The 21,302-nt window shown below is 61.6% G+C and overlaps 1 protein-coding gene across 1 annotated transcript in view; it reads left to right on the plus strand.

Moving 5' to 3' along the window:
• Positions 1-306: 306 nt before the first annotated feature.
• NSD2 (nuclear receptor binding SET domain protein 2) overlaps positions 307-21,302 on the plus strand; it is a 51,596-nt gene continuing 30,600 nt past the window's right edge. The window contains exons 1-3 of the mRNA XM_054581855.1: positions 307-483; positions 16,750-17,380; positions 19,231-19,393. Of these exons, the coding sequence (XP_054437830.1) occupies positions 16,784-17,380; positions 19,231-19,393 (760 nt within the window). The 5' untranslated portion in view covers positions 307-483; positions 16,750-16,783. The remainder of the gene's footprint in view (positions 484-16,749; positions 17,381-19,230; positions 19,394-21,302) is intronic.

The raw sequence follows: 21,302 nt of genomic DNA on the forward strand, positions 1-21,302 counted from the left end.
GCCCCGGCCTCATCCTTCGTCTCGGAGCTTTCGGTTCAGCCGCCGCCTGGCGCGCGCTTGGCCGAGCAGCGAGAGCGGGGCGCGCGTCGGCACTGGTCTGAGGCGGCTCGCGGGGTCCCGCGGCCCCGGCCCCGGCCTCCCGGCCCCGCCCGGCCCCGGTCCGCGGCCGCCGCCCCGCCCCGCTCGCCGAGCGCGGATTTGAACGGCCCGGCCGCAGCCCGCGAGCGCGGCAGCCAATCAGCGGCGCGCACTTTCCCGCGGCTTCTGCGGCGGCGGCGGCCCGGCGGCGGCGGCGGCGGGCGGGAGCGCGGGGGCGGGGTCGGCGCCGCGCGCGGAGAGCCTCGGCCTGGCCGCGCTGCGCCCGCCGCCGCCCCCTCCCCTCCCTCGGCCCTCCTTCCCCGCGGCCCCGGCCCCCTCCCCTCCGCCGGAGCCGAGCGCCGCTCCCCAAGAACCGCCGCCGCCGGAGGATGCGACGCACCACAGGTCACTGGGGCGGCCGCGGGCCTGAGAGCGGGGCGGGGGCCGGGGGGCCGGTGGGCCGGGGGCGCGGCTGGGAACCGGGCGGGCGGCGGCGGCGGTAACGGGGCGGCGGGCGGGCGCGGCCATGTTGGGCCTCCGCGGCGGCTGCACCTGTGCCGGCCTGCGGGCCGGGCGGCCTTTGTTCGCGGCGGCGCCGAGCCGGCCGGGCCGGCCTTTGTGAGGCGCGGGCCGGGCCGGGCCCGGGCCGGCGGTGGGAGGGGCGCGCCGGGCGGCGGGGAGGCGCTTTTTGTCTGCAGCGGGTCCCTGGGAGACACTGGCGGGTGCCGGCCGTTGGTCAGCGCGGGCGCCCGGCCGCCGGACCGGGCCTTGGCAGGTGGAGGCGGGCGCCGGGCGCGGGGACCCCGCCGGGCTGCGGGCGCGCGCCGCGCCCGGCTCCGCCTCGGTGCCCCCGGCGTCCCTGGTCGTTGGGGCCGACGAGGAGCTCGGAGGGCGCGCGGAAACGCGGCCGCGGTCCGCACGTTGGCCTGACTCCTGTAGCCAGGAGCGCAGTTTAAAATCTAGGCATTTAAAAAACGCTGCTCTTGACTTTGGGAGGAAAGGACGCGGACCCGTTGTAGCCTTGGTGTTTTCCCGCGGTTCCCGGGACGGGAACGGTCCCAGGTTTGACATTTGAGCTGAAACTTAGTATCTTGGCGGCGGGGATCCCCTCCGGGCGGAACCCGGCGCTCCGGGGTGCGCGTGGGAACAGAACCTGCAGGAGAGGAGCCGTGTGACCGGCACTGGGGAGCCGGTTAGGGAAGTTCTTGACTGACAGCTCAGACTTTGAAGGCCTTGAGTTTTAAACGAGTTAAACACCAAGATGTATGTCTCTCCGTCACTAACCCACCTAAATACCTCCCGTCCAAGCTACCTGTCTGTGATGCCGAGCCTGTTTTATGTGTTTTTAAATGAGATTGTCAAGATGGGAAATAAGTTGTCCCTTTTATGGGTTGGGACTCATCCCTTTTTTATCTCCTAAAATGATTTCAGTGTCCCCGTTACATATTTAAACGGGAGGAGAGCAACGGTATTGAAAAACCACAGCCCCAAACGGTAAGGCAGAGGAAACGGGCCCCAGAGCCCAAACTCCCCTTTCCGCGTGGGCAGGTCGCGGGCAGGGCCGCACGGCCCTGGTTCAAATCTAAACTGCCGGTGGAAGCGAGCGGACTCATGCCTGAAGCATGATGCCTTTGAGTCATTTCCTTTCCTTTCCTTCCATTTTCTCAGCCGCCCATCAGCCTTCAGCTCTGGCCGCGGTTGCTAACGCGCACCACATGGGCGTGAGCTGTGTGAGCTCTGCGAGGAGCCGGGCCCTGCAGTGCCCGGAGCCGACCCCGCTGCATCCCTGCCGGCGGTGAGGCCGACCCCTGGCTCCAGCAGGAAGCGGTCCAAGCTGAGGGTGTCGGAGGGTGACGGGTGGTTTGTCGTGCGTGTGCACCCACGTGCCAGATTCACACGGACGGGGTGAATGCAGGTAACTTGAGGTGCACGCAGGCGTACGGAGGGAAAGAAGGTGTGGCCACTGGGCCCCCGTTTTCTGTGCAGCTGAGTTACCCGGGGCGATAAAACTGCGCCTGCCGGGGGGGGGGGGGTGAGCTAGCAAAGGGCGCGTGGGTCAGAGGCCGTGCGACTCGGCTTCGGGGGCCCGCCGTCCTCCTACTGGACGTCCTCTCCTCCTGCAAGTAGTCCAGCTTTGGAAGGTTTGCTCTCGGGGCAGAATGTAAACTAAAACTCATTAGTTACTTCCTCTTACAGTTTTAATGCCTCAGCGTATAACATGTGTAAGTGGGTGGGATTAGATTTCCTGAGAAGAGCCAGTGTGAAGATAAGAAACACTAATAAAACATGTGCGACATGAGACACAGGGTTCTTGTCACCAAGCACATACAGAAGGATGAGCTGAAATGATGCTGAGGTTCATCACCCAGATTTATGTCCCTGCCCTTTTCAGTCGGACGAGTCCTCTTTCCGAGTGGAGGCTTTACTCAGCGGGAGCTGGGGGTCCAGGCTTTGCGCACACTCTGTGTGCCGGGTTGTTGGTGTTGGCTTCGGGGACGGACTGCCTGGCTCTCTCTGCGGCTGCGGAGAAGCATCTGGGCCATCAGATTCCCCCCTTCTCTTTGGCCAGGTTAGAGGGAAGGAGCCCTTGCCCACTGCGTGATTGGTGCCCTGAGCCAGCTCCTGGCCTTCGTGTGGACTGTGGTGGGGCTGGACTTTGCTGTCCTCTTGTGAGGGCAGCACCCGGCGGCCGCCCATTACCTTTCTCCCTCGTGGGCTGGACTCGGAAGCAGGAGGACAGTTGCTGCCACGGCTGGTGGGCCTCGTGGCAGGTGCTCGGTGCTCAACAGGCACTGAAGCCGCGGACCTGGGCCTCAGCACAGCCCGGCAGCCCATCGTGGTGCTGGCGCCCGGCCCGCTCGCCTGTCCCCTTGGGAAGCTGCGCTGCGGCAGGAGGGGCCTCTGGGAGGAGCTGGTCTGGAGAGTGTGGGGCTGGCCCGAGGGCGCCCTGCTTCCATCAGGGAGCCACGGCCGAGTCTGCTTGGTGGGCCTTCTTTCTTTTCTTCTCATCGCAGCGAACTCAAGGGTTACATAAAAATCAACTGGGAAACAGAGCTCGCCCTGCTGGGGTGGCTCAGTGGGCTGAGCGCGGGCCTGCGAACCAGAGGGCCGCCGGTTCAATTCCCAGTCAGGGCATGTGCCCAGTAGGGGGCGCTTGAGAGGCAACCACACATTGATGTTTCTCCCTTCCCCCCTCTCTAAAAACAATAAATAACTAAAATCTTAAACAAAACAAAATGGAACCAACCTGTAACTGCCTCTGAGAAGAAGCAGACAGGGACGTCTCTACTGTCCCTCTTGGTGTCACTGGGCAAGGCAGGAACGTGAAGTCTACAAAGTACAAAAGCAAGAGGAGCCGTGGGGTTGCAGAGAATCGGGCTCACAGCTCACAGACTGTCTTTACGCGGTCCGTGCGTTCTGTCTCATGACTGGTTATGCATAGTACGCACTTTGGAGAGAAAATGTCTGAAGAGGGTCACCCCAGGGCCCCATCAGCACTTGCATTTGTCTGTTGGTTGCAATGTAGCTTTTGAAGGAGCTGATTGGTTTGAAGATATTTGGTTTGCTAGTTAGTAAAAATCACGACAGACCTCAAATCAGTGTTGTTTTTGGGTCTGCCTTCCAGAAAGCAAATGGCCAACAATGAGTGTTCAAAGCATCTTAACTTCTGTAACACTTAATAGTTTCAACAAAACACGCAGGATAGAAATTGCAGGCTGAGCTGAGTGCTGGCCTTTGCTAGTGGGCATGTGGCGGGCGGTTTACCCCATAGGAAGGAGCTGGGACCTCGACTTCTGTGTCCCCTGGGTTGTCACCGAAAGAGTCGATGGTGTAATTTCAGTTTGTTGGTTGTTCGCGGTATGTTTACATGAGCAGCGTTTCCACGTTTGGATTCACTTTTCGCGTGTGTTTTTGCTGCTCTGTTACGAAGGCCACCTGGTCAGAAAGTGCGTTTCTGGCTTCTGGCTTCAGTGCGACGGTCCTCAGCCAGTTCTGCACACCTTGTCTGGTCTTTCTGAAACACATGGGGGGTCGTGTGAGGCCCACTCTTCAGGGACCCCCATTGCCCTATGGGGTTCAAGACCTGCCTCGTGCTGCATTCCGCGCTTCGCCCTCTCCTGGCCTCCCAGCATCCCTGGCTCCCGGGCTTTCCCTCGCTCAGGCTTCGGCTCCGTCCGCCGGCCCCTCCCCCACCCCGTGCACACAGCCCAGTGCCTGCCTTTTCTTGGGACTTCCTTCTCATTTGCTCTCAGCTTGGACCCCGCTCCCAGAAAGCCACCCTGATTCCCTGCCTGTTTTGGGAGGCGCTAGGGGTGTGTCCTCAGCCATTTGTGTCCCATTGGCCAGGTCCACACTCACTGTGCTCCAGCCACTCGGGGCCTCAGGCAGTGGCACTTGCTCCCGCCTGGCACTCTGCTCTGGACACCTGCAGGCATGGCTCCTGGCTGCCTGCACTCCCCGGCCCCCCGCCCCCCCGCCCCCCTCACTGCCTCCTGGCCTCCCTCCCCACCTCAGCCTTTCCCCGCAGCACTTGCCTCTGCTGCCCTGGGCTGCACGTTCGTGACACGCGGAGGCGTTGAGGTGTCTGTAAGGGTGGCAGCTTCCTCCTTTTGGCTTGGATTATTTTTTAGTTTTTTTAAAATTTTAATTATTTATTTCTAGAGAGAGGAGAAGGGAGGGAGAGAAAGATAGATTGGTTGTGTCTCACATGCCAGCAACTGGGGACCTGGCCCGCGACCCAGGCATGTACTCTGACTAGGAATCAAACTGACGACTTTTCGGCTTGCAGGACGGTGCCCAACCCACGGAGCCGTGCCCGTCTGGGCGGCTTTGATTGTCCTCACACGCCCGTGCTAGGTTGCCACCGAGGGGCTGTCAGTGGCTGAATGCACGGTCTCTCGGCCCCTGGTACAAGGTCCAGCGCACAGTGTGTCCCAGAGGGTGCAGGCGATGGGGTGGCCTGAGCGTGTTGCCCTGCTGTGAGGTTGGAAAGGTGTCCCCTCGCCATGGGTTGGTGGCAGGTTGGAGGGCGGCTCACCGACCAGTGATAGAGAACCGTGGCCTTCGTGAGCACAGGAGGCGGGGTAGGAGAGCGGGCAAATGCCAGAGGGGGCTGCGCCAGCGGGCAGGGGTAGCATAGGATGGAATGAGGGGGAGTGGGCCCCGGGGATTCTAAGGTTCGCAGTTTTTGGGACAGGACAGGGCCGCCGTCCCCATCTCGCTGTGGACCAGCGGAGAGGGAGGGGCTCCCCCACTTCTCCCCTGCTCTTGCTCTCCCCACCAAGGGGCCCTGCTCCCACCGACCAGCGGGCGCGGCCCTGAGGCAGTGCTGCCCGCCCGGCAGAGAGCCTGTGGCCTGCAGCAAGGGGCGAGTCCCCGGGCGCTGCTCCTGTCGCATGGCAGGGACGGTCCCCTCGGGTGGCGCTGGGCTCCCGTCCCCGCCTTGTTTCTCCCGGGCGCTGGGCCGGTGTGCGGTTCAGGCTCCTGCCTCCCTCTCGAGGCTGTGAGTCTTTCGAGACACGGACACTCGGACTTGTCCTCTGGGCTTCGGGCAGTGGCCAGGCCACTCAGTTAACGAGGGGAGACAGCTTTCGAGTCTTCTGCTTTTCTGAAGGTTTTTATTTTGTAAAAATGTGAAATCTTAGGTTTTTAAAATTAATGTCAGATAAAAGAGGCCTCTGTGTTGCCTTCCCCAAAAGATTCGAAGTCAGGTTGCCATCTGGGCAGAGCTGCCCTCTGCGTGGCCTTGAGCTGCAACCCTCCTTTGCCTGGGCTTCCTGAGCCCTCCCGGCAGGGGGCCGAGTCCCTCAGGGAGACGTGGGGGAGGACCCCCCGTCGCCGGGGGCTTGCTCTCCTGCCTCCGGGGACATTGTGATGTAAGACCGCCTGTCCTGGATAGGAGCGGGGCTGTTACATTTTGGTTAGTGGGGCATCGTGTCTTCATCGGCTGTGAGCCGTGGGCCGGTGATGACCCAGGACCCACGACCCATGGGATTTGCAGGCCTCACTCTGAGGGGGAAAGCAGGGAAGAGCCACACTTTCGTGCCTCATTTTTGAAAGCCCAGTGAAATAGTCTTGCCAAATAATTGAACCTGAGTCTTTATTGCCAACAACCAATTTACCTGAAATTCGGGGTGGGAGAGGAACCACGGTAAACCGCTCCTTGCAGAATGGCCACCAGCAGAACCCAGAACCCGGGTTTTGTGAGCGAGGAGAAGGGGCTGGGGCGGGAGACCAGAGGCGCGCCCGCCCGCTGCCCTCCGCCCTCCGCCCTCCGCCCTCCGCCCTCCGCAGGGTTCGGCGGCACCGGGCAGGCCAGTTAGAGAGCAGCCGTGCGCCGCTTCCTTGTTTGACACAGTTAGAAATTGGAGCACTCACCAGATTTGCTATTAGGGAATTCTCATTTTTTTTAGCTGCCATAGTGGTTTTGTGTTTAGGAAAAGAGTATGTGCCTTTCAGAGAAGCAAGCACACAGCTGTTCGCTGATGAGGCGGCACAGACCTGGGCTTGCTGCGCGCGTCTCCGAGGAGGGGCGGTGAGTGTGTGGCTGGACCGGGACCGGCGCGGGGCGGTGATGGCCTGGTCCCGTGGCTCTGCCTCATCTATCGCCCCTGTAGCGGGCACTCTGCAGAACGAAAGAAGACCAGGGAAGAAAGATGGGGCCATTCTAACAACCGGCGCCTGGGGCAAGTGCTGGATGGAGCAGGGGAGAGCTTGGCCGCAGGCAGGTGTGAGTCCTCCGCACGCGGGAGCAGCCTGTGCGGAGCCCCGGGGACAGAGGCAGAAAGGCGGCTGGCGTGGCTGGAGCAGAGGGCGTGGGAGCCGGGGGCGCACGGGCTGAGAGGTGTGGGCAGGCTCTGCCGGGCTGAAGTGAGGGTCTCCCCTAAGCGCGCTGGGCCGTTTGCGGGGGGTGCGCGTGGGAGTGGGGTGGCCGGGGCGCCTGCCCAGCCTCTGCGGCGCTGGTGGCGGAGCAGGGCCTCGCGAGGGGCGGGCACAGGGGCCCGGCCTGCGGTTACTGTCCATTAGGGCGGAGTCTCTCCAGTGCCCCTGCTTTGGGTAGGACCATCGCCTTGACATGTGGTGTGGCCGCCGGATTTGCTTTGGACACCGAACAGGGACATGTCTCTCCGGGCGGGAAGCTGTCGGGCGCGTGCTTTCTCGCTCTCTCTGCCTCTGCCTGTGCAAGCTCGGGCCGCTCGGCCGGAGAGCTGCCCCGGGGCTGCGCCGAGGAGCCAGCAGTTGCTGTGCGGCTTGGCTCTGCCCAGGGGCTGGGCGCAGCGGCCGTCCGAGACCAGTCCACCGGGGCCGGTTAGGAGAGCAGACTCTCAAGCCCACCGCGCCCTGCTGCGTCCCGGGCTCCGCGGCGGGGCCCCGCAGCCTGGGTCTGAGCAGCGAGGCCTCCAGCGCTGTGGGTGAGGCAGCAGCGAGGCTGGCGTTGGTCCCCGAGAAAGGTGGTGGTGGTGGGCCAGCCGTGGGGGTGGCGGGGGGGGGGGTGGGCTGAGGTGGGAAGGGCTCTGGGACGAAGCTGGGGAACCTGTGCCTGGGGTGTGTGAGCTGTGGGGCGACAGGGGCCAGTGACGCCCTCGGAGGCTGTCCCCCACCTCCCCCTTTTGTCTCCCGTTTGGCAACTGTCTGCTTATTCTCAGTCTCTAGGGGTGGTTTCTGTTTTGTTTTGTTTGGCTTGTGTTTTTAAGATTCCACTTGTAAGTGAAGGCATGGGGCTCTTTGCCTTTCTGGGTCTGCCTTACTGGGTGAGCATGGCAGGTCCTTTAGGTCCCGTGCTGGCTCTGCGGCGGCTGTCGGGCGTCTGCCCTTCGGTGGGCACTGCGCCCTTTTCATCCAGTTGCGGCAGAGGGCGCCGAGGTGGTGTCCCGTCTTGGCAGCTGGGAACAACGCCGCAGCGACCCTAGGGTTACGTGCACCTTTCTGAACTGGTATTTCGGATTTCTTCAGATACACTCCCAGCAGCGGGGCCGCTGGACCGCACAGCAGATCCATGTTTAATTTTCTGAAGACCCTCCGCACTGCTCTGCACAGGCGCTGCCCCAGCCTGCGCTCCGCCCACCGTGCAGGAGGCCCCTATCTCCGCGTCCTCACCAGCACTTGTTTACTGATGTATTGGGGATGGCCACTCTGTGGTTTTCATTTGCATTTCTGTGACAATGCATGACATTGAGCGCCTTTTCACGTGCCTGTGGACCGTCTTGGTGTCCTCTTGGGAGAAGTGTCTGTTCAGGTCTTTCCTAATTTTCCAAGCCTTCTGTTTCTGTTGGGAACTCCTATTGCGTGGATGTTTCATCAGCATAATTTTCATGTTCTTTCTCTCCTGTGTTTCTCCTTTCTTCCCGCTCCCTCCTGCCTTTCTTGCCTCCTTCCTCTCTCCCCTCTGTCCCTCCCTCCCTGCCCCCTCCTTTCGGCAAGGCGGTAGGATGGGGTGCTCTCTGGTCGCCGCCTTCTGTCTCCCAGCGGTGGGGGAATGGTGTGACAGCGCTGTAATTTTTAGTTATTTTGGGAATATTTTTACATTTTTGTAATGTTCCTTTAAAAATCTAAAGAGAAACTTGAACTAGATAACATGGTGCCTCCGAATTGGAGTGTATGGTACGACAGGCCGCCCTGCCCAGCCCCCTGAGGCTTTTCCCCGGCTGTGGGGCGAGGCCAGAGGTGGGGTGCTCCCTGCTCAGAGGCTGGTTCTGGGGATTTCTCTCGTCCTCCGCGTCACAGCTCCTGTCTCTCACAGTGAGTTTTCATGGAGGCCTGGTCGCCCTCGATGGACGACTCCAGGGCCTTCCCCTGGGTGTCGGCGGGTGCTGTCCCAGGCCCTGCAGGTCCCTTGCCGCCGGCCTCGGGCGCCTCGCTGCTCTGAACGCTCTGCGGTGCCGTCCCCGGGGGGCTTGCGGTGGCGGGCCCCAGGCCTCCGCCCCCCGACCAAGCCCCTCCCTGCGGCGGGAGCCCCCGCTGTGGCCAGGGGCTGTTGTCGAGCTCGGTGTGTTTCAGCGGGAAAAAGGCGCTGCTTCCCCCGTGTGTGGGTGATGGGGGGTCTGTGCTTAACCCTTCCCATTCGATGAGAGTGGGTGTTTAAAAACCGAGGCAAGGTCCACTAACACAGAAGTCACCGTTTGAACCGCTTCCAGGTGCTCAGTCCAGGGACTTTTCGTCTGTTCTCAGTGCGACACGACCGTCACCACTGATCCCTGAACCTCCCCCGTCACCCTGCTCCCCTTGTGCCCAGCGCAGCAGCGCCCTTCCGCCCGCCCTGGCCCGGCGCTGCCGTGCAGGCGCTGGTGCCGGTGCTGGTATGAGCGGGTGCTCGGCCTCTCTTGGGCCTGAACTGGGAGTGGAGTGGCCGGGCGGCTGCGCCCACCAGCGTCCCCCAGCGGCGTGCGAGGGCCCGGAGACGGGGCCGGCCGCACGAAGGACAGGTGGCGTGGACACCAGTGATGGGGTGGGACATCCGCGTGCACGTCCGTGAGGCCAGGGCTGGGGCCACCAAGCAACCGCACCGGGGTTGGCGGAGGCCAGCGCCATCTGGCCCATGGCTCTGAGCTTCTTTGCAGCCACACGAACCAAGACACAAAATAGGTCAGTGATAAAGTTGTCCCTGCCCCGGGCACATTTCTGAGGAGAAGCCAAGTGTCTGTATGAGCAAACTCTGGATCCTGTGAAATCAAGCCTCCCGGAGAAAGCCTCTCCGGCCGTGGCTCTGCGGCCAGCGCCCGGTGCCCTCCCGCGGCAGGTGCGGCGCGTCTCGCTGCCCTCCGCAGAGCTCTACCCCAGAGCCGGGCAGGCCCCGGCACCGCCCTGCAGCGGAGGCCTGGCCAGACGCAGCCAAGGGGTCAGTGCCCGGTGCTGGGGGGTGGAGGTGGGGGGCTGGTCGAGGGTTTCCCGCGTGCCTGTCCTTGCCCCTGGGGGCCTGCTGGGAGCTTGTCCCGCGCCGAGCCCCCAGTGCTCGGTCTGGGTCACAGGAGGAGCGGAGCGGCTGCGGCTGCGGCAGGACACCTGAGCCCTGGTCTGGGAGGGCGTTCCTCCTGCCCCTCCCCCCAGGCCTTTCTCCTTCCTTTTAAATCTCGGCCTCTCCCCTCTAGAACGATAGCTCTGCAGGAATGGGGAATGCGCTTTGTTTCCGGCTCTGGGTCCAGACGCTGGCGCGGGCCCGAGGAGTGTGCCGGCCGCTAGCTGTCCCAGTGACCTTACCCGCTGCTGAGCGAGACGCTGGCCCCTGGCCCCTGGCCCCTGTGACCTGCCGCTGCTCCCGGCCCTTGCTGCCCCACGGAGGACCACTCGCCGGCCCCCGACGGCCCTGAGCTGGGCCATGCGCTTCGGTTCCAACCTCCCTCTCCGTCCTTCGCCCGGGGCCCACCAGCGTCGTCTTTCCTTCTTACACTGACTGTGTGTCACATGTGTTACCTGAGGATGTTTTACAAGGAAAAACACTTAGGAGCAGGAGAAGCTGCCCCTCCTCAGCTTCCTGCGGCCGATGCCCCTCCTCCTCACCCGCAGCGTCTCTGTGCAGGTGGGCTCACACCCTTGGAAATCCCGTTACTGTGTCTCAGCTGCGGTTCCGGAAGGAATGTTGATAAATGTGAGAGAGGAAGCCCCGCGCTCTCTTCAGACACAAGCAGTGTGGAGAACGGCCTTCCTCTCCGCACCCTGCTCTTGCCTCTGCATCTGCGTTCTTGCTGCAAAGCACCTTCCAGTGTCTTGGAAGATCCCAGGCTCCCTGAGCCCGCGCCCCACATTTGGACTTGGACTCACGGGGGACTGTTCTCCCTTCGCCCTTTAGAGCAGCGGTCCCCAGCTTTCTTGGCACCAGGGACTGGTTACGTGGACGACAGTTTTCCCACGACCTAGGGTGGCGGTGGGGAGACAGGAGGTGGAGCTCAGGTGGCAGTGCAGGTGGGGTCCACGGCCTGGGTCGGGGGAGGTTGGGGACCCTGCTCTCGGGGCACAGCCGCCCTGCCCTCTGCTGGGGCTGCGGGAGGCAGCGCTCCTGCGGCGCCCCCTGTGGAGCCGGGCGGTCAGACGTTCGGGTTTCCCTCGTCTCCTTCGTGGTCTGTGGCTTCACTGTGTGTCTAGGCGCTGATCTGTTTTCGTTTACCTGGTTCAGGACCTGCGTGCTCTTGTATTTACTTCATCCCTCCCCAGCCCCCGCTCCTTAATTGGAATACCGAGTTTCCTTTCCTTCTTGGAACAGTTTCCATCACTATCCTTTGGAAGTTGCCTCTTCCCCACACTCCCCACCTTTTTCTGGAGCTCTGTTGAACGTAAGCTCCCTGAGGACAGAGCAGTTTGGTGACAACACTTAGAACATAAAACGTACCGCTGTGGCCATTGCTGAGTGGCATTACGTGCGTTCTCAGTGTCGGGCGGCCGCCTCCACCGCGCCGCCAGCGCGTTTTCCTCTTGCACAGCTGACGCTGTCCCCGGGAACTCTCTCTTCCCACGCGCCCCTCCCCCGTTGCCTTGCAGCCACCTCTGCTTTTTGTCTCTCTGAGTCTGACCACGCGAGGGAGGTCAGGTGGGCGCAGTATTTGTCCTCTGTGACCAGCTTCTGTTACTGAGCAGCACGATTTCAAGGGCCGTCCATGCGCAGCGGGCGTCAGGAGGTCGCCCCCTTGGAGACGGACAGGCATTCCGTTGTTGGAGGGGCGCAGCGTGCCCACTCACCGGGGGACGCCAGGGTTGCCTCCAGACTTCGGCCGCTGTGAATGAAGCTGCTGTAAACACCCTTTTGCAGATTGCCGTGTGTGGACATAAGTTTTGAACTCAGTTGGGCATTTACCGTGGCATATAATTGCTGGATTGTATGATGAGTGTATGTTTAATTTTGTAGAAAGCCACCAAACTACCTTCCAAAGTCACAGGCACACCCTGACCATGTAGCTCAGTTGGCTAGAGCATTGTCCCCTGTACACCAAGGGTTGTGGGTTCGGGCCCCGGTCAGGGCACATGCAAGAATCGACCAGTGAATGCATGAGTAAGTGGGACAACAATCGATGTCTGTCTGTCTTTCTGTCTCTCCCTCACTTGCCCTTCCCTCTCCCCTTCCTTACTCTCCTGCCCTCTCCCATCTCTAAAATCAGTAATAAAAAAGCAGAGCCACGGCGCTGTTTTACCTCCTGCCAGCACCAAGCGAGTGTTCCTGTGCTCCAGGTCCTTGTCAGCACTTGGTGTTGTCAGGGCTCTGGGTTTCGACCATTCTGATAGGTGAACATATCTCACTCTTTTAGTTTGCATTTTCCCACTGACGTATGAAGTGGAGCATCTTTTAAAAATTTTTTAACTCATTGATTTGAGAGGGAGACATCGATTTGTTCCACTTATTTATGCATTCATTGCTTGATATATTTTTTTGAAGATTCCATCTATTTATTTTTAGAGAAAGTGGAAGGGAGGGAGGGAGGGAGAGAAACATGCGTGGGTAGTTGGCTCTCGTGCGCCCCCTGCTGGGGACCAGGCCTGCAGCCCGGGCCCGGCCCCGACTGTGAAGTGAGCCGGCTGCCCTTTCAGCCGCAGGCGGGCGCTTCATCTCCTGAGCCACACCCGCCCGGGCCCTGTTTGAGTCTTGTCTGTGCCCTGACCAGGATTTGGACCCACAGACGCTGCGGTATCGAGACGACGCTCTGAACAACAGAGCCGCCTGGCCAGGGCCCCGCTGGTCTGTTTGTTCTTCCACCAGCACCGCGTGGCCCTGGTGGCGGCGCCTCCCGGGGCGTCTGCAGGCCACGTGGTGCCCGGCGGCACTTGGCTCCTGTCCGTCATGTTGTGTTGGCTGTTCGGCTCTTTCCCGCCGCAGACAGTTTAAAATCAGCTGGTCGATAATCCACAAAGTCACTTGCTGCGATTGTGACTGGGCTTGCATGTGACCTAGAGGTCAGGCTGGGAAGAGCCGACATCTTGACTGTATTGAGTCTTCCTGTCCATGAACATGGGCTACCTTTTCATTCATTTAGTTCTTTAATCTTACTCATCACGAGTTGTGTAGTTTTCTTATAGGTCTTGTTCACGTTCAGTAAGGTTCGTTCTTAGGTGTTGTGCTTTTCTCGGTGCTAATGTAAACTGTGTTTTTAATTTAAAATTTCCCTTGTTCACACTTGGTATGTAGGGATGTGATTGATTTTCATACGTTGGCCTTGTGTCCTTTAACTTTGCTGTAATTGCTCATCAGTTCCAGGATTTTTTTTTTCTTTGAGATTTTCCACATAGGTGAGTGATCATGTTATCTAGGAACAAAAGATAGTTTTACTTCTTCTTTCTCAATATTTATACCTTTCATTCCCTTCTCTTGTCTTACTGTGTCAGGTAGCATGGGAGTGTGTTTATCTAATTGTGTTCGTGCTGTAAACCTAGCACCCAAATTCTAGCATCTGACACATCGTAGGCACTATAAATTTTTGAAAGAACAAAACACGGATGTTATGTCTCTTAATGCCTCTTAAATATTTTCATCTCGTATCAGCCTTACTTGTTCTTATTTATCTTATAGTCTATTAATTACGTATTTTGCTGTGTTCAGTCTGCTATGTTCAACTGTTGATTAAAAAAAAGAAAGAAAAACATCTTTTATTTCTTAAAAAACCCTGTGAGGGCTGACATCTGAAGGCCTTGCTGGCCCACCGCCCTGGGAGCCCGCTGGCCCGGCCCCCGGCGCCCGCCCGCTGTCCCCGCTGCGTGTCTGCTGACAAGGCAGCGTGCGGGGGGGCCCCGCCGGGCCGGCCCCGAGTAACGGCCACTCGCAGGGCGGCAGGGAGCCGGGCACATGGGCAGGTTGGCGACGCCGTGTTTCTAAGTTTTTCAATCACGGCTGATATACAGTGTCACGTTAGTTTCAGGTGTGCGGCACAGTGAGCAGATGTTTACATCCCCTGGGAAGTGACCCCCCTGCTAATAAGCCCCCCCCCATGGCTGTCCCACATCCTTGGCCGGGTTCCCTGTGCTGGCCTTCACCCCGTGGCTGCTGCTACAGCCGGCAGCGCCCACCCCGTCCCCCGTCCCCCGTCCCCCGCAGCTGGCAGTTACCACAGTGTTCGCTTCCCCGTGAGCTGTTTCTGTTTTCAAACATCGTATTTTCTTGGTTACATGACTGCCGTTGTCCCGTTTTCCCCCCTCTGCCCCCCTGCCCGCCGCCCCGCTCCCTCAGGCAGCCCCCCCACCGTTGTTCTCTCTGTGGGCTGTGCATCTAAGTTCTTGGGCTGCACCGTTGGTTTGTTTCTATTTCGTTTAGTTCTTTGGATTCCACATGCAAGTGTAGTCCTGTTGTGTGACTTACTTCACTGAGCATAATACCCCCTGGGTCCGCCTGTGTTGTCACCAACGGGAAGCTTTTGGTCTTTGTCGTGGCGAGTCACACCCACCGAACATGTGCACCGCGCGTCCCTTACCTGCTCGTCCGCTGACGGGCGCCTGGCCGCTCCCACAGCTCAGCCGCCGGAGCAGCGCCGCACTGGGCATGGGGTGCGTGTCCATCGGACTCCCTGTCTGGGTCTCTTCGGGTAAACACCCGAAAGTGGGGCCCCAGGTCATAAGGCAGTTCCATCTTCAACGTTTTGAGGACGCTCCACGCTGCTGTCCGGGGTGGCCGCCCCCGTCTGTGCCCCCCGCCTCCAGTGCTCGAGGGCCGCCTTCCTCCACTTCCTTGCCAGCCCCTGCTGTTGGTCTGTTGATGGGCGCCATTGTGACGGGTGTGAGGCGGTAGCTCATTGGGTCATTTGTGTTTCTCTGGCGACGGGCGACGCTGAGCACCCTTCTGTATGTCAACCGTCTGCAGGTCCCCTTTGGAGGAGAGTCTGCTCAGGCCCTCTGCCCATTTCTCAGGTCTGCCGTCCGTCTGGCTGGGGCTCGCCCACCGTGGCGCCCCCCACCCCCCATGTTCTTCCCCTCTGGGAGTTCTGCGTCCCGCACAGCTGGGGGACGGGCCTCCAGCGTCCTCGGGAGCAAAGCTGAGGAGCGGGCACGTGCCCGGCGCCGCTGTGCTGTCGTGGAGCGGCCCCCGCGCTCTGCGGGGCTCAGAGCACTCGCGCGCTCGCTGCCGCTGGTGCCTTCCGGTGCCTTGGGGGGGTCGTGCTCCTGTCCGCTGGCTGGCTCCACGCAGGCGGGACCGGCCCCTCTGCCTCGCCGTCAGAGTCGGTGCGAGCCAGGCCGCGCGCGCTCCTGTGTGTCCCAGGGCTGAGAGGCGGTCGGCGTGCCCCTGGGCTGGGACCGTCCTGCTCCGCTCCCTGTCCCCTCCAGCCGTCCCGCCCCCTCTGCTGCTCCTGTGGGAACCTCCCACGGGTGGCTGGCTCTGCAGCCCCTCCTGCTGGCCGCCGGGTGTACCCCCGCGACGCGGCGGGCAGTCCCCGGGCGGTGCTTTGCTGGAGAGCCGCCCTGCGCCTGCAGGCTGTCTGCCAGCGTCCGTGCCCCTCCCAGCATTTGTCAGTAGCAGCTCTCAAGTGGTGACAATCAGAAATGTGTCCAGGCAGGCTGGGTGTCCTTGGCGGGCCTGGCCGTCCCCAGATGGAGCTGCCGCCGACCTCCTGGCCCCCGGGGGCCTCACGCTCATCTCCGTGAGGTCCGGTGCTCCTGGTGCCCCTCCTCGGAGGGGCCTCCCAGGTGCTGTCCCTGGGCCTGCTTGGTGGGTGGCCCCCGCTGCTGTGGGGGCCTGCCTGTACCGTGTCTGGCTGCCCTTCGGGGTTTTGGCGCCCTCCCTGGGGACCGTAGCTGTGCCAGGAAGACCCCATGGGGACAGTGTAGCCGGAAGGTCGCTGCCGTGGGCCCAGGGCCGCGAGTGCATCGCAGGCCGTGTCGGGCTCCGCGCCGGCCCTCGGGGGCTTGGCTCGGGGTGCTGGCTCCGCCAGGGTTACGGCTGCTCCTGTCGTGGCCTGTGGCTTGGGCCTGGGCAGAGCTGGGTGGGGTCGGTGGCGTGCTGGCCAGGCCTGCGCCGGGGGTCGCGCCAGCTGCCGTCCCACTTCCTGACTCCTGGCCCCAGCATCAGATGGCGCTAGTGATGTGCTAGCATTGGAGCATCTGTTTCTTGTGGGTTTTTTTTTTAAAATTGTAGATTTTTATTTATTTTAGAGAGATGGGAAGGAAGGAAGAGAGAGTGAGAAGCATCCATCTGTTGCCTTTCATGTGCCCCCAACTGGGGATCTGGCCCGCAGCCCAGGCCTGTGCCCTGACTGGGAATTGAACCGGCGACCCTTTGGTTCGCAGGCTGGCGCTCAGCCCACTGAGCCACAGCAGCCAGGGGAGGAGCACCTGGTTTTAGACGTCGCTGCCGGGTGCCCTGTGCCCGTCACTGCACCTCCGCCGGGGAGACCGCCTCAGCGGTGACAGGCCTGCTCTGTGCGGGCTGCCTCCGGCGGGGGTACCGGGCAGGCGATGGCATCCCTTCTGGGGGCGATGAGGCGGACCGGGGGCCGTGTCCCCGCCCACGTGGCTGGGGGGCGCCCGACTGGGGTCTCCATGCTTGGCCTGTGTGCTCTCTCCCTTACAGGCTGCTGCCGTTCTTTCTTTCCAGCTTTATCGTTTTGTAGTTTTGTGTCATTTTTGTGGTATTTGAACTGTCTCCCGTGACATAAATCATTATACATCATAAATTGACTCAAAGAAAGCAAAACAAACCCACGGCACTGTGGAGGTGTGGGTGCACTTGTGTTAGGTTCTAAATGTAATGTTTCTCTCCCCCCCCAATAGTGTAGTGTTCTAAGAACGGAAGCACCCGGACTGAATGGAATTGAGCATCAGAAAAGGCCCTCTCTCCGTTCAGAAAGCTGTCAAACCCATGAGGATGAAGCAGGCCCCGGAAATCCTGGGCAGCGCCAGCGGGAAGGCGCCGGGCTGCGAGGTGAACCGCGAGTGCTCCGTGTTCCTCAGCAAAGCGCAGCTGTCGGCCAGCCTGCAGGACGGGGTCGTGCAGAAGTTCAACGGCCACGACGCGCTGCCCTTTCTCCCTGCGGAGAAGCTGAAGGACCTGACCTCCCGCGTGTTTAACGGGGAACCCGGTGCTCATGATGCCAAGCTGCGCTTCGAGTCCGCGGAGGTGAAGGGCGGGGGGACCCCGCCTAATACCAGCCCCATCAAAAACGGCTCTCCGGAAATCAAACTGAAAATCACCAAGACCTACATGAACGGAAAGCCTCTCTTTGAGTCTTCCATTTGCGGAGGCGGTGCTGCTGCTGCGTCCCCGTCAGAAGAAAATGGGCAAAAACCAGAAAATAAGGCGAGAAGGAGCCGGAAGAGGAGCATCAAATACGACTCCTTACTGGAGCAAGGCCTGGTGGGAGCCGCGCCGGCGCCAGAGGCCTCGAGCCCCTCCGACAAGAAGGTACCAGGGGTCGCTCTGCCCGGGTGGCAGCGCAGCGCGGGGGCCACGAGGAGGCGGCTGCTGCTCAGGGCTGGGGAGGGGGGCAGCCCCACCCCGAGGGGCCGTGGGGCGGGGCGGGGGGGGCCGGGCCACTCCAGGGCCCCTGTGCGGCCTCCTCTGGGCGCTCCGCACACTGCAAGGCCCAAAGAGGCCACCGACGTCCTCAAGGTCAGAGTGGCACAGAGTGGTCACACCGGTTTCTGAGCCCAGGTGTGGCCAGTCCCAGACTCTCCGGCTCTCCTGTTTCATGGTCTCGCCTTCAGAGATGTGCCATGGTCAGTGGAGGTGGCCGACACCCACCTGGGCCTCTCGGCTCTTCCCCGTCTGCGCCGTCTGAGGAGTGAGTGTGCGGAAGGAGGGCGCCTGCCCCCACCCCAGCAGCTGGCGGTCCCGCAGCATCTCTGCGGCCCGGGCTGTGCAGGGCCGGCCATCCTGTGGGCTGGGCTCTCCCCCGGCCCAGCTGCCGGTGCCCGGCGCTCGCGCCTCAGACCCTGGGTTGCGGGGCCCTCGCCCGGCCCGTTGGAGCGCTGTGTGTCCTCGCGGCCTCACAGGACTCGGGGGCCCCGCCTGAGTGGCTGTGCGCCCGTGAGGCAGCCAGGGAGCCTCAGCCGTGGTCGAAGGGGCGGGGGCGGCGGGGGCGCCACAGCCACCTCGCCCTCCCGGTGCTGGGCCGAGGGGCCAGGCCTTGCGGCCCCTGCGTGAGGGGGCAGGGACGCTGAGGCTGGTTGAGGTTGGTGTCATTACCGAGGTTGGAAAAGTCTGTTTAAAATTATCGTCGGGGAATTTTATTTACAATTTCCACAGATAGAGGAAACAGCCAAACTTTTCTTGAAATTATTAAAATAATGAAGACCTTAGAGGGTTTTAAAAATGCCTTTTTGAGTGCTCAGGGGCCGTTTAGGTCTTGTCAGTGTAATTATAGTGGTGAATTTCTAAACCGCCCAGGCGGGTGGGCGGTTCTGGAGCTGCCCCTGGGCATGGGGAACTCGCGTGGGGAAGAGGCCGGTGCAGGCCGGTGCAGGCGGCTCCCAGCCCCGCCACCTGGTTCGGCTGAAACAGGCGAATGCCCTGAGTTCTGACACCCCTCCTAAGGGGGGGCCCTGGCACCTGTGCTCGTGGGCTTGTCACGGGGCTGAGGTGACATGGCGGCGTGAGGCCGGCTGCTGCGGGGGGGGCCGGGGGACAGCCCCGTGCCCGCGCTGGCGCCGTGCGCGCCGAGCTCTGTGAGCGAGACCCTGCGGTTTGCACAAGGGCGAGGCCCGTGAGGCCCGAGTTCACACTCAGGAGGCGGCCAGGGCCGCGCTGGTGGCTTGTCCCCGGGGCAGAACGAGGTGTCGGGCCATGGGCGGCCCAGGTCGGGGCTTTGGCCTCTGAACCGCCTGTGTTCCACGGCAGGGAGACTGAGGTCCGGGACCCCAGGACTCTGGCCACGAGTGGGGGCTGGGACTTGCCGCCAGGCCTGCTGATGCCCTCGCCGCCCTGGGTTCTGCCGCCCCGGCCGAGGCGTGTGCTGGCGGAGGGGTTCCGGGGAGCTCTCTGACCAGCTGAGCCAAGCACCCCGACCTCCGGCCAGGCCGGCATGGACGCAGGCGCCCTCGTGGTGGCAGGAGGCGCATCCCCTGCAGGCGCCAGCCGGCCCCTTGGCTGCGGGCAGGGGAGGCGCCTTCTAGAGGGTGTGCTGGAGCTGTGGTCTGACCTCTGCGGGTGGCGGGGCGCGGCGCCCGTCTGGCTGCTGGACGGGCCTCGCGGACGTGGGGCTAGGCCCAGGGCGGTTCTGGGTGTGTCAGCATGTGTCTCCCGTGCATTTTCAGACTCCGGTGAAGACAGAGCCCTGTCCGGGCGCCGGCAGAGACAAGGACCGCCTGCTGAAGTACAGCGTCGGCGACCTCGTGTGGTCCAAGGTGTCCGGGTACCCCTGGTGGCCGTGCATGGTCTCTGCCGACCCGGTCCTGCACAGCTACACCAAGCTCAAAGGTACTGCCTCGGGCCCGCTGCTGTCCCTTCCCCACGGCCCTCAGCCTGGCCCCCTCCTGGCTCCTTTCTCACCTGTGGCTCCACCGCCTCCGCTCTCCCTTCTCGTGTGCTAAGGCGCGTACGGCGGGAAGTTTGCCGCCTTGCCTGTGTCTGAGGGCGCGGGGGAGCAGCGTCGAGCGCCTCCTGCTGCTGTGGCCTCGCCGCCTTCGTTTCCAGGGCTCTCGGAAGATGGACACCCTGCCTGTCCCCACGAAACACTCGCCAAATGTTCATGAGAAAAGTGAGGTCGCTTCGTGCTAGGTCATCACACACGCCCAGCAGGTTCCCTTCAGGGCGCAGAGGCTTTGACATGCGTCTGAGTCACTTTCATGGCCGAGGGCAGCCCTTCCAAGTATGGAAGAGCGAGGGCCGCGTGAGCCGCCCGCCGGGCTGCGCAGCGCAGCCAGTGTCAAACGGAAGGCGTGCGCAGGTGTAGACCCGCCCCGAGGCGGGCGGTGAGGACCCGCACCCTCCACTACCGAGGAGAAGCTCTTTCTAAGTCTTTCCACATTTCCTTGCAGTTTTAACTGCTGTTCTTTGATTTATTGTTTGGACATTTTCTGTTGACTTTTTATTAGGGAAAATGAAAATTGATCTCTTCCGTCATTTCCTATTTTCTCTCCTCCCACCTGCCCACGTAATTAACTCACTGTTTATATCAAACGTAAGTGCTTATGCAGTTTTGACCGTGTGTGACTGTCACTCAGAAAAAACCAGGTCGTGTGCTGTAATTATATTTTTTTTCTTATACAACTTTTTGTTTTTTCCTGGAGTTAATTTTGTTTTTCTTTCAAAATCATGTACTTGCCTGTCTGTACAGTCTTAATTTTTTTCAAGTATGCATTTCTTTGTCCTTAAAGTGTGTCTTGCCGCCCAGGCCAGGTGGTTCAGGTGCTCGGAGTGTCGTCCCGCACACCAGAAGGGTTACAGGTTCAGTCCCTGGTCTGGGCACGGGCCTAGGCCATGGGTTCTGCCCCCCTGAGAGCGCGTACAGGAGGCAGCCATGGCTGTTTCTCCCTTACGTCGATGTTTCTCGCCCCTCCTCGCTTCCTCTCTCTAAAGTGAATGAATCTATTATTTTTAGAGAACTTACTCTGTTACATAGTGGGCTTCTCCTGTTGGGGAAGAAATGAAACTTGTTGATTCCTGTTTTCCTTTCCCGCTCCTTGGACCGCACCTCTTTTTCTCTTGAGGTCTACTTTACGGCTCGGCTGCCGGCTGTCCGGTTTCTCCTCCCCTTTCTCCCCCTCCGCCCTGCACCGCCCCTCCCACCCGCGTCCCCCTCCCCCCTTGGTTCGCGTCCCGGGTCGTGCGTCTAAGCTCTTTGGCGTCTCCATTTTCTGGGCTGCTCTTAACCTCCCTGCCTGTTCTGTACCTGCCAGTTATGCTGCTTATCGCCCGCGTTTCCCCCCATTCTCGCCCCTCCCCCTCCATGTGATCTCCAGCCCTGTGACTCTGCTCCTGCTCTAGCTAGTGGCCTCGTTTGTGTTTGGTTTTGCGTTGGGTTCAGTCGTTGATGGCCGTGAGTTGGTTGTCGGTTTGCCTTGGACCGCACCCGCCCGCTGCGCTCCTCGCTGCCCAGAGCCCCCCGTGGGGGGAGCGCCCTGCGAGCACTGCCCCCCAGGCTGCGACCCAGCCGCACCCTCGGGCTCCGCGTCCCCTGCTGTGGGCGCGGTCGGCCCGTTCTGCCGGGGCGCGCTTTGGCGCTCCGAGGAAGTGTGCGCGGCACGGGGGTCGCGTCCCTGTGGCTCGGAGGGGCTGCCTCTGCCCCGTCCCGCCTGACCGCCGGGTGCGGCCGGGCGTCGAGTCCTGTGTTGGGAATCGTTTTCCTCAGACGTGTCAGGGGGCACGTCCCGTCCCACCGGTGCCC

The sequence above is a fragment of the Pteronotus mesoamericanus genome, unplaced genomic scaffold, assembly GCF_021234165.1.
Source record: "Pteronotus mesoamericanus isolate MK-2021 breed Mesoamerican mustached bat unplaced genomic scaffold, CSHL_Meso_final contig_68, whole genome shotgun sequence".
Classification (NCBI taxonomy): domain Eukaryota; kingdom Metazoa; phylum Chordata; class Mammalia; order Chiroptera; family Mormoopidae; genus Pteronotus; species Pteronotus mesoamericanus.